Raw genomic sequence first — 12,274 nt, 5'->3', positions numbered from 1 at the left:
TCTCATGCATATATGCATTGCAAAAGTATTCCTATATATAATGATTAACATGAAGAAAGTACGTACGTGAAAAAAGAAACTTATAATACAATAAAACGGGTTAGAATTTGGAGGAACCCCTAATAATATATATATATATAATACTTATTACTCAACTTATCATTAGTTTTAATAAATAAATAAAACCCCTCAATTGATAACGCTTTCGGCTATAGACAAATATAGAATAAAAATATATGATTGTATGAATTAATATGATAAAGTTTCGTTCCGAAGAACATGGAGAGAAGCGATTATATACAAATTGTGAGTCTCATTTCGTGTATATAAACCCTTTCTTCTCTTCCCTAGACCATTTGGTTTAAATATTTCATTTCCAAAACCAAATCTCTTTAATTTGTTTGTCAATTTTTTTCACAATTACAGTCACCCTCCTCCATTTATTGGTTTCTGAAATTTGCCTAAATAATGGGGACAAGACAAAACTCGACAGCGACGAGTAAAAAAAAAGTGAGAAGGGGGTAGTAAGAGTAAGGCCCCCACAAGTTTATTTATTGACATTTCATGCGCAGATCAATGATACACTATCACAAAAACGAGATCGTGTTATCCAAACAAATCAATCATAATTTTTTTGTGCGCTGGTGGTTTCATAAGTCGGATAACCAAGGTACGAAAAATACAATAATATTATGGGTTTTTAACGTAAAAGCCTCCCAATTAATTTTGTTTCGAGTATAAACTCATCAATTAATGATTCAATAAATAAAAACCCCAAGTAACTTTCATTAACGAATTAAACCCTCCTATTACTTTTCCCGTCAAAGTTAAACACAACGTATTTGGAAAGGAATAAAACAACACGATTTGTTGATAAACAACCCGATTTTTAATTAGAATGTCATGTAGTTTTACCCTTCCAACTTGAAATTAAGTCACGTACAAATTTCCAAAGTCGACATAGCTTAGAATGATGAACCCTAATTTGCAAAAGAGAAGGGTTTTGAGTTTCGTTTGGTTCTTGTGAGAACTTGAGAGGGACTAAGTTCGAGAGGGGGTGAGTTTGAATCTGGTGCGAGAGTTGAAAACGAGAAGCCTAGTTCCTGCGGGTTTGAAAACGAAAAGTGAAAGTGAAAGTGAAAGAGTTGATTCAGTGGTCGCTGGAAGATGAACAGGTAAGTTTGGCTTGCTTATATCTCAAATTTATATGGGATTTTGTGATTTGTTATTGGTTTGATTATGTGTGTTTGATGGGTTTGAATTTTTTTTGTAAACAGAAAAATTCATATTCGTTTACACGTTGGAGGATACTGGGCAGCAGATGGAACATACAATGGTGGTGAAACAAGATGTTGTAGGATTGATTTTGAAGAACCAACTTTCAGAATGCTTAAAAGTATGATCGCAAGTGGCGGCTTTCTAGAGAACATGGATAAGTTCTCTTATTTCCAGTCTGGAATAGTAGATCAGAGTAGGAAGGATGTATGTTGTGATACAGATGTGGTGGAGATGGTGAACACCACAACTGAACTGGAAAGCATAAATCTTTTTGTTGTAAGAGGTGATGATCCTTATCTCGATGATGTTCTTATTGGAGGAGATGAAGAGGAAGAAGAACCGAAGAGTGATGATGAAAGGACTGACTTTTACAAGGATGATTATGTTGAAAGTCAGATGATGATGAAGGCAAAGTTGAGTTTCGAGTTGGCCAAGAATTTATTTCACAAGCTAAGTGTAGAGAGGCAATAGAAAAGTATTCAATGCAAGAGAGGGTCAATATCCGCTTTCAGAGATCAGAGAGGAAGAAAGTAGCAGCAGAGTGTGTAGCTGATGGATGCTCATAGAGGCTGTATGCATCGATCAATAGTAGATCACCTAATATGGTTGTTCAATCGTACAAAGGAACTCATTCTTGCTACCCTACAGGAACCGTTACTCTCTACACTGCTCCAAAGATAGCTGCTGATTTTCTAAACGAGTTTAGGACAAACCCGAACCTTAAAGCTGACCAGATAATGCAGCGGTTGGCTCTTAAAGGTCTTCGTGTTCCTAAGACAAAATGTCAGAGTGCAAGGCAAATGATGTTGCACATTATCAGTGATGAGTATGCTGAGCAGTTTACAAGGATGTATGACTATGTCGAAGAACTCAAGAAGACAAATCCTGGCTCGACGGTAATATTAGGTACAAAAGAGAGAGTTTTTGAGAAGTTTTATACTTGTTTCGAGTCTCAAAAAGTTGGTTGGAAGAGTGCTTGTCGGCGTATCATTCACTTGGATGGAACATTCTTAAAAGGGCGAATGAAAGGGCAATTATTGACTGCAGTAGGAAGGGATCCGAATGACCAAATGTTCATCATTGCTTGGGCTCTTGTTCCTGTGGAAAACAAGGTGTATTGGGAGTGGTTCATGGAGTTACTGCGAGAAGACTTAGGTTTAGATCTTGGAAATGGTTTAGCATTATCTTCAGACCAGCAAAAATGTTTGATACATGCCATCAAAAACGTGCTTCCTTATGCGGAGCATAGAATGTGTGCGAGGCATATCTTTGCCAACTTGAAGAAAAGGCACGGCTCAGCTGATCCTCTACATAAGCTATTTTGGAAGTGTGCAAGAGCTTACAATAAGCATGTCTTTGAGAAAAATCTAGAGAAGATGAAAAATGTTAAAATTGATGCTTATGAGGAAGTGAAAAAGAGTGTGCATTCAAACTGGTCTAGGTATGTATCTTCTCTTAATAATATATGTATATTTTGGCTAGTTTTGTATCTTTTGTGCGGTAATGCATCTTGTCATTGTTGTTTTGCAGGGCATTTTTCAGTGACGTTACAAAGTCTCTAGCTGTTGAAAACAATATTAGCGAGTCTTACAATGCTATCTTGAAAGAAGCTCGTCGAAAACCAATCATTGCATTGCTTGAAGACATTAGGAGGCATATTATGTCAAGCAACAATGTGAAGATCAATGAGATGAATAATGCTAAAGGCTTGATCACACCAAAAGCGTTAGCTATCATAGAAAAGCGCAAGAGGAGTCTGAAGTGGTGTCATCCATATCCAAATGGCAGAGGCATCTACGAGGTTGATCATGGAAGAAACAAGTATGTTGTGCGAGTAAGAGACTGTGTTTCCTGCACTTGTCGGGCCTATGACGTAAGTGGCATTCCTTGCTGCCACATAATGTCTGCAATGTACGCTGAATTCAAAGACACAAAGTTGCCAGTGACCGTGGTATCGGATTGGTATTCTATTGAGAAGTGGAAGCTCTGTTACAGCTCACTTATTTTTCCTGTCAATGGCATGGAGTTATGGGATAAACATTCTGATGTAGTTGTCATGCCTCCTCCTGATAGAATCATGCCGGGCATACCAAAAAAGAATGACAGAATCCGTGATCCGAGTGAAAAAGACAGTTGTGAAGCAAGTCAAATCCAAAATGAAAAACTTGAGCCAACAGAAAAGATTATTGTGGTAAGTTTGTCTTCTTGTTTTGGTTAATATATTTTCTTCAGTGTGGCATGTTCTATGATTTCTTGAACATCATATTTTTTACAGAAATGTTCTAATTGTGGAGCTCCCGGACATAACAAAAGAACGTGCAAGGAAGCACCAGTCAATCCGCCTAACCCACCAAAACCAGCTCCGGAATTTCCTTCCTTTCATGCCAACGTTATAATGGTAATCTCAATCCGCCTAAGTCATTTCTCTTTTATTGCTTCACTTGACTCTTTTTTTTGTAGACATGTAGTAACTGTCGTTAAACTAGACACAACAAGCGAAAATGTAAAGTAGCCTCGGTGTCTAAGCCCCCTAACATGCCACAAGGAAGACCATCCAAGAAACCGAAGACTTCAATGCCATCTACTGAAGTCGGCCTTACTGGAGAGACTTTATAAATTAGCTGATTTTGATGTTAGGATTATCTCAGCTTAAGGTCACTATGTTTTGATGTTTCATTTTTCACGGCTTAAAGTCTTAAAACCTTCTTTTGGAGTTTTAAATTACCTCTGGTTAAGGTCATACGAACCATGTTACTCTTCTTCCCAACTCATCAAATGTTTACATTTTATTCAACAAAGTAAACGAATAATATATATATCTATCGTTTCTTTGGCTACTTTTCTTTTTTAACTAAAAATCATGTTCGTCATGTGCTCTATACGATGAGGAAAGATCATCCTTCTCCAAGGTTTTAACTCGTTCTCTGTCACACCATATAATTCATATACTCTTAACTCTTAATCCAAACTTCTAGACTTTAAAAGGAATTACACTTAAAACAACATGGTCATTAAAACGTTTATGTGTGTGTGTGTGGTTTTCTACTTAAGAACGTACTCAAAGGCTCGAGCGTTCCCAAGGAAATTATGACTCTTGTGTTCCAAGTCAAAAGTTTACTGAAACAATCTGACAAATTGAAGTGGCTCGTTTAGCGTTTAGCTTGTTGGCGAACTCAGTACCGTTAAAAGACATCACACGCCATGAAACCGAATGCTTTAGTCCCTTCTACCTGTGATTGATAATAAAGCTCTTCTTGATCCAGTTACTTTTCTTACAAGTTAAAGACATAAAATATGTCTTATATTACTTCTGTATTTTTATGATTTAATTAATAACTTGAAGACAAAATGACAAAATGTAAACACATGACTCCAATTAAAGCACAATATGACTAGACGATACCAACAGCAACAATAAGCGACACCAAAAAAGTATGAATCTTAACACCACAAACAACAACAATTATACCAAAAGAAACCAACAACACTTCTAACACTTAGCTCTAATACTCTCCAACCCGACATCAATAATCTCGCTTATGTCTTTTCATATCAAGAAAGTCTTGCTTCAGCTCCATCAATTATTTCTTTACTGGCCATGTTTGTTTCATAAACGTCGCGTCCATCGAAAGCCGCTCGAATCAATTAACCGCTTCACTCTAAAACTTTTGATTTGGGGATTTTAGAACGGGAAGAAGAAGAAATAAAAAAGCTTTGACGTTTTTTTTCATAAATGAACCACTGCGTTTTGCACTTAACAGACAATTCACGGCTTTTAACATTGCCATTGACGGAGGGGTCGAATCGTTAAGGAAAGTGGCTTGAGAGGTTTATTCATTGAATCATTTATGGAGGGGTTTTAACCCGAAATAAATTTAATTGGGGGGGGGGGGGGGGGGGGGGGGTTTACGTTAAAAATCCTAATATTATTGTACATAGAAACTATACATTGTCAACGCTCATCCAACGCTCAAAATTAATATTAACATTGTGCGTATAAATTACACTAGTTTCACAGACTTATGAAACTACAAGCTGTTGGGTTAAGCCTTTTTAAGGCCCACATCATATTTAAATTTCATAGAAACTATAATAGTTTTTACAACAAAAAGGTACTTTTCTGTTATATTAACATTGTACATAGAAACTACAATACTTTCTGAACACTCAAAAATAAAGATTGTTCTCAGCAAATTAATTAGCCTAGTTCTTCTCTTGTGTTTTTGAGTTTATTTATATTTTTGGGGTTCCTTGAGACTCTTTACTTGTAGAAGAATGGGATCTAAGTTCATCTTGTATCGCTCTTTACATAATTAAGTAATGAAATTAATTAACATTCTTATTAAAAAAGAGTTTTTTTTTCGGTAAGCTAAAATAAAACCCATGCATATGGTCCTATTTGTTTATATGTCGCTGTGACATGCAACTTACGACCAGTTGCAGGTTGTTGTGTGATGGATCCTATAATCATGTTACAGGCCGTTAGTCACATGTTCATTTTATTGTTGTACGACTGATTGCGCGACTAATCGTAGTCGCAATTCCAAATCACTGAAATAGTGACTAAAATTAAGGTTTTTGCCACATGTGACGACAACGAAACGAACAACACTTGATCGCATATCGCAAATCGCGAAAACATGTGCCAACTAAACAAACAATATTTGGTCGCATATGGTAGTCACATATCACAGTCATTCTACCAGGTAGACATTCACTAGCCGCTGTTGATTTTTGGATTCTCGATAATTCGAACACTTTGATTTTTTTTCCTGTTTCTTGTCACCAAATATAGCTCTCCTCCTTTCATGGGAAATATCTCATCAAAAACATCTTTGTTTCCTATCATGTGTCTGGAGCATGCAAAATATTATGACCCAGTCACCCAGGTCAACTATATTCATCAGAGGTATATGCAACCTTTTCTACCTTTTTGTCATCAGTGCAATCATTTATGGTCATCCTAACGATGTTGTAGACAATATCCTCAGTTTCATGTGGTTTCTCCCATAAGGAGTGCAAATCCTTTTTAGCAATCCACACATTTCCATTTCGATTACGCTCCATAAAACACTTTCGAATTTTCCATGCTTGTCTTATCTTCCTAAGAAATTTATACCAATAAACATTTTTCTTATATACCACAACTATAACATCATTTCCTATTTTCCTTATGGGATTCACATGTTTGTTATTAGTCACAGTATGCACTTGCGATCAGCCGCAATATGCATGGAGCAGATCTGATCAGTTTTCCAACGCTAATGTTAGTTAAGTGTAAGGGTTTTGTTGTTATTCACATACAAATGTAACTCTTGTTAATCAATGAAAAGGAGGAGATACCTGTTTTCTCTCCTCTGAAACGTAAGTTCTTCACACTGAGAGATGAACTCATGGTTAACAAAATCCATGTGTTTTGTACTTTTGTCTTTTTATGCTTCAGATACTAATGTATTCTTTGATTTAAAGTGGTTATCGAAGCAATCGATCCTGACAAACACTAAAGTCATACGTTAGCATACTAGATTAGCTACATATACACACCTTTATAGCATTATTGAGACTATATGTATATAAATTTTTCTAAAAATTATTTTATTATCTTCTCAGTTAAATTTTACACTGATCTAATTCAAAACTAGTAAAATGTATTATTTCATAGTGTTTGTTAATTGGTATAGCACTAATATACAGAAGTTGAACTTATATGATGAATTTTTTTTTTTTTTGAAACAGAACTCATGTGATGACATTAGTATAAATAACGAAACTACATGTCACTATTCTTTGTTATGTTTATATAGTTTTTTGTCATTATATGTTATGTGTATATTGTTATTTATGATCCTTTTATTCATTTCCGAAGGTGCAAAGGTGTTTAGAATACATGTCGATTATGATAACAACCTATGAAGGAACACATAACCACCCAACAACCATGGCTTCCACTGCCTTCATTTGTCCATTCTTGATACTCAATTCTAAAGACAATTGTTCTCATCCTTCTTATTTCAACGAAATGGCAGCAACAGTTAGAAGCCGACTAGCTAAATTGTATGTAGAATTTCTGTCTCATCATTTTCTTTTAATATAACTCAAGTCGCCAGTATGTATTCTTGTATTTTCTTGTTATTGGTTTTTATATTAAACATTAACATGTTAATAAGAAATGGGTACCAAAATAACTCCAAATGATCAAAAGATGACATATACAAATCTAAACACTCTCTTCTATAGAATCATATCATTTTATACACATCCCTTAAAACTCTCCAAGAGCATTTAACTAAATAGATCAATCTATAGACCTTGTCAAGAGGGTTTTGAGTCTTGAGCCAGGACCAAGACTACTACTCCTTTCTTAAGATTACGGCACTTTCAAAGATCTTTAGTGATACGAAAGAATCACATTTTCTACAAACTTGAGATAAAGATGCGGTTGATGAAAAGAAAAAAAACTATATATATATATATATAGTGAGCTCTCCAGCTTCTTTTTAAGATCATTTACAGATGATTAAGCGATACCAGATGACTTCATCAGTCACCCAAAAGGCTCTTGCTTCATATGGAAACCGCCATTTTGCATTGAGTTGAAAGGCACCGCCTGGAACAAATTGGGAAGAATATAAGTAACAAGTGAACATCCTCTATATAAAATAGTAATGGACTTTTGATACAAAAGTGAGCAGCATAATGAACTTACCGAAGTTGAATTACTAAATAAGATAGCTGAGAGATCATCATCGATTGCAACAGACAATGGTGGCATCTGGCTCATCAAGCCAGGCATATTATTCATGCTGCCAAATTAAAGACATTAGTTGATCAAGCTCCACCCAAATTTACAGAAAATCTTGAAGAGAGTAATAACTTACTCATTTTGGATCCTGATAAGGTTGTTCCTTGCCTGATAGAAGAGATCTACGTTATCATGTGCCTGTTCATAGTCACCAGGAAAGACCAATTTTTAGCAAGAATGCCATTTTGCATTCTTTTAAACCAGGTAAACTAGAAACTTACCTTGTAGGAGGAGAGATTAGCTCTGATTTGACTAAATGCTCTTACATTTTGGTCTAAGAGACTGAATGCATTGCCACTTAAATCTGAGACAGAGGAAAAGAAATCAGTGAAAAAAATGAAGACAAAAAAAAGATTACTGCAACTAAACAACATGTGAAAGATAAGTTAAGAGGAAACATCTTTAAATGGTAAGAGGATGAGAGAAAAGTTTCTCAGATAAAGAGAGATGCTAACGCTTCACATATAATATGTTTACCTGAGGAGGTTGTAGAGGGCATTAAGAAAGGGTACGAAGCCATGCTAGAAGGGGAAACAGAAGGTATGCTCGAAGTCAATTCCACCTGCTTGTCCTGAAGAAATATAATTTTTTTTAGAAACTTCCTTATAAAAGAGGCACCTTAGGATCAAACAACTCAAACTTTCAATCTTAAGTTGATCTCATAGGGAAAAACAAAAAACAAAAATCGACAACATTACCTTGCTATAACTGAATCTTTTTCCACAGTTTTGTTCTTCGGCTTTTCTTCTCTTTCTCTGTTTAAAACAGTGTCAGGTATATTAGTTGGATAAAGACAGAAGCCAAAAATTAAGAAAGCAGAAAATTTTGCACAAAACTCTAAACCCCAAAAACTAAAACTGTAATGCTCCCTAAAGTAATGCAACATAAGACTTAACAGGAGTGTAGTCCAAAACAAGTTAGTAGGACATGCAAAGAGGTAATGCAAACTCAACACTGTTTCTTTGATATTACATATAACTATATGACTGCAAAATGGTTACAAAACTGGGAGATAGGAGAGGTTTACCGTCATCCATCTACAGCGCAAAGCAACATCTCGAACAGTTTTGTCAGGTAAAGTGGCTGCAATTTTAATATACTTCATGATACTTGGCTTATCCTTATACCTGCAAAAAAACAGAATCATCTCCTCCAGTCATATCAACCTCAAACAAAAGAAAGACTCAATTGATAGAAAGAAAGAAGATAAACACTCACTTCTCAAGGCCAACCTCCAGTCTGAGTTGTTCTTCAGTTGACCATTCACTAGCCAAGGGAGCATCTACCTTGAGCCCAGAAACCGAATCAAGAGAAGAATTTGACGAATACCCATTTTGAACAAGCCCAGAGTTAGCATTATTGCTCATCATATTCATCCCCAACAAGCCACCACTTCGACCAAAGTAAGGACCCATCTCTGAAGAAGAAGTATTCGTCTGGAAATTTATAGAACTCAAAGAGGAACCCTCATGACCGAACCCAGAACTAGATCGAGTAGCCATCCACATAATCAAAGACAACAAACCCCTAAAACTAATCTAAAAATCCAAACTTTCTTGGGATTCCCTGAGATCCAAGGCCAAACTCGAAGCCCTTTTGATCAGATATGAAAAAGACAGACCTTGAGGAAGTGAATCATGTTTTTAAGCCATGGAAGAAGAGAAATGGAGTAAAGACTTAAACTTTGGTTAAGCCAATTATAAAGCACGCCAATTATTTGAGTCTTCTGTCTCTCTTTTAGTTTGTGGAATTGCTTTTTCTAATTTGCTTCCCTCTGTCTCTGTATTCAGAGAGCAAGCTTTCTATATCTATGGTGAAATTTTTAGAGAGATAAAAATAGAAAAAAAAGGTAGAAAAGCATGTGTCTATTGTATACTTGTTGTGTTTGTGTTTTATATGCTTGATGAAAAAACAACGTCAACTTTCCACCAGCTTGGGGAAGAGATAAACTCAAAATTTGACCAATAAAAAGAAGACGGAGATAAACTCATAATAAAATCTAAGATTAATACTCTCTCTTTCAAATCAATATTTTTTTACTAAAAGATTAATACAGTATAAATTTAACATTTCACAAAATAATAGATTTCTTTCAGTTTTTAGTACTAAGAAATTAATTAACACTTAATTATAAATTCATCTTTATAATTAATCATTTTTAATAAATCAATATATTTTACCTAAATATTATAAATTAACAACATATTTTCACCAGAAATTAGTATAAATTTCAATATTTCATAAATATTAATATATATTTCTCAGTATTAAAAAAACAAATAAATTTAGTTGTAATATAATTATTTTAATTTTTTAATAAGTTTAATTCAATAATAAGTAAGAACATTCATTATTTCACAATTTATTACTATTAATTAATAAACATACATTAAACTACAGATTCTAATTTTGAAACAAAAAAAAAACAAGATATTTGTCATATTGAAATAGGAGTCATATTTTCTTATATAAAATGTTAAATAGAAAACGAAAAGAATTTTTGACTGTAATCAGAGAATTGAATAAAAAGTAGATTCCCTACCTAATTGAAGGGAGCCAGGGAAATAGACCAAGAACAACATATATTCATTTGTGGTTTGTTTATTTTTATATTGTTATATGACATTTAACTTATTATAAAAAGAAAGAATGTAAATAAATAGATGGTTGGCAGATCGTGGAATTCACCAATAGTGCGAATCCCAATATCAAGCATTTGATGCCTTTCTTCTACCACACTTTTTTATTCCCAAAAAGCTCTATCAACTAGACACGATTTTTATTTTCTTTTAACGATATGTCTCCTCGTTGTCAAAAGTTTAAACTATTTGATTAGATTCATGGTATCTTTTTTGTTTATATACAAATTAATCTTAGCATCCCAATAATTGTGGGATAAACTCATATGTCCGTACAATGCTTCAAATTGTATGCGATATAGGGTTTTGCAAAGGAAAAAAGAAAACAATTATTGATGTATGCTCAGTTCTAAAACCACTAGTCTGTTTTTTTTTTTCTTCGATAACTTTGGCGTGATTCCAAAGATTTTTTAGGTCTAAGGACTAAAACCACTAGTTAAGAACACAAATTGCCAAATTTGAAGTAACTAATTTTTTTAAAACAACTAATGTTGAAAACTCTCATCAACCTTCATCCATCTTGAAAGGGATGAAAATGAAGAAGCTTTTTTAGGGAAAAAAACTTACGTTTCATTATGTTATGGTATTTAATCATTTGCTTAGATACATGGATGGGATCACATAGACCCAACTAAATTTTATATTTGAAAATTGTTATTTAAAACTTATATTTTTTTTAAAAAAGTAAAAACTTCATTTTTTTTATGAAAATGTTCACTAATTCGAAATTTATAATAGTGCTCTTCATTAAAAGTGACTGTAGTTATTTTTACTTTGATTGATGAAACGGTAGTTCATCATATTCCAAAAAAAGGAAGTTCATGATATTCTTCAAAATATTATTGTTGTCTGAGTATATAGAATGTGAGAATATTAAATATATACTAGTTTATAAAACCACTTTTTAAAAACGGGGATGGTAAACATATTCAGGCCCGATTCACTAATAATGATGGGTCCTGCTTAATAGTAAAAAACACTAATTTCATATGCATATATAATATTAAATTATCTACTTTTGTTAAACTTTGGGCTTTAAAAAGATGTTAGTTCAATTAAAACACTATGCGGCAAGAACCGGGCCTGCATATTACACCTGCTCAGTTCACAGCATTTATATGCTATGACTCATCTATACTATTAAAGAAAGAAAATCACCAAGAAATTCAATAAGGCATATTGTGACTTTTATATTTAAATCCAAACCTTTTATATTTCTGGGAAGTTTACCAACTTGAAGCTTTGACAGGTTGAAGACTGATTTAAAATAATGTTCTTAATTAACAACCTAAAATAAATAACAACTTATTACTCCAGTTGTTATCACCCTCAACAAAAGCTGCTAAGAAAGCATAGTTCTTAATTAATGAGCCTATATTATTGCCTTCGTTTCTTCCGTCCCAACCGGAAGTCGTAATTAACTTGTTCTCAATTTTTGTCCAATTTTTTTTTAACTCGAAAGATCCTAAGTTTTGGTTGGTAATCTATTTGATTTGAATAATAATATTTTTAATAATCTAATTGGCATATCTACAAAACTATTGTATCATAACTG

General features: G+C 33.9%; 2 protein-coding genes across 2 annotated transcripts; one reads left to right on the top strand and one right to left on the bottom strand.

Moving 5' to 3' along the window:
- Nucleotides 1-1,880: 1,880 nt before the first annotated feature.
- LOC111211355 lies at nt 1,881-3,759 on the top strand. The gene is made up of 4 exons (XM_022712365.1): nt 1,881-2,719; nt 2,809-3,469; nt 3,554-3,676; nt 3,739-3,759. Exons 1-4 carry the CDS (start codon nt 1,881-1,883, stop codon nt 3,757-3,759), a joined length of 1,644 nt encoding a protein of 547 aa, XP_022568086.1.
- A 3,729-nt stretch (nt 3,760-7,488) lies between these two features.
- LOC111211359 lies at nt 7,489-9,947 on the bottom strand. Its single transcript, XM_022712372.2, has 8 exons — nt 9,299-9,947; nt 9,108-9,207; nt 8,779-8,835; nt 8,558-8,651; nt 8,302-8,384; nt 8,157-8,218; nt 7,985-8,081; nt 7,489-7,885 (listed from the first exon to the last, which is right to left on the bottom strand). Exons 1-8 carry the CDS (start codon nt 9,586-9,588, stop codon nt 7,823-7,825), a joined length of 846 nt encoding a protein of 281 aa, XP_022568093.1. The 5' UTR covers nt 9,589-9,947; the 3' UTR covers nt 7,489-7,822.
- Nucleotides 9,948-12,274: the final 2,327 nt, after the last annotated feature.

The sequence above is a fragment of the Brassica napus genome, chromosome C6, assembly GCF_020379485.1.
Source record: "Brassica napus cultivar Da-Ae chromosome C6, Da-Ae, whole genome shotgun sequence".
In the NCBI taxonomy this organism is placed as follows: domain Eukaryota; kingdom Viridiplantae; phylum Streptophyta; class Magnoliopsida; order Brassicales; family Brassicaceae; genus Brassica; species Brassica napus.
The sequence above is the reverse complement of the archived record's forward strand: the minus strand, read 5'-3'. Positions and strand labels throughout refer to the sequence as shown.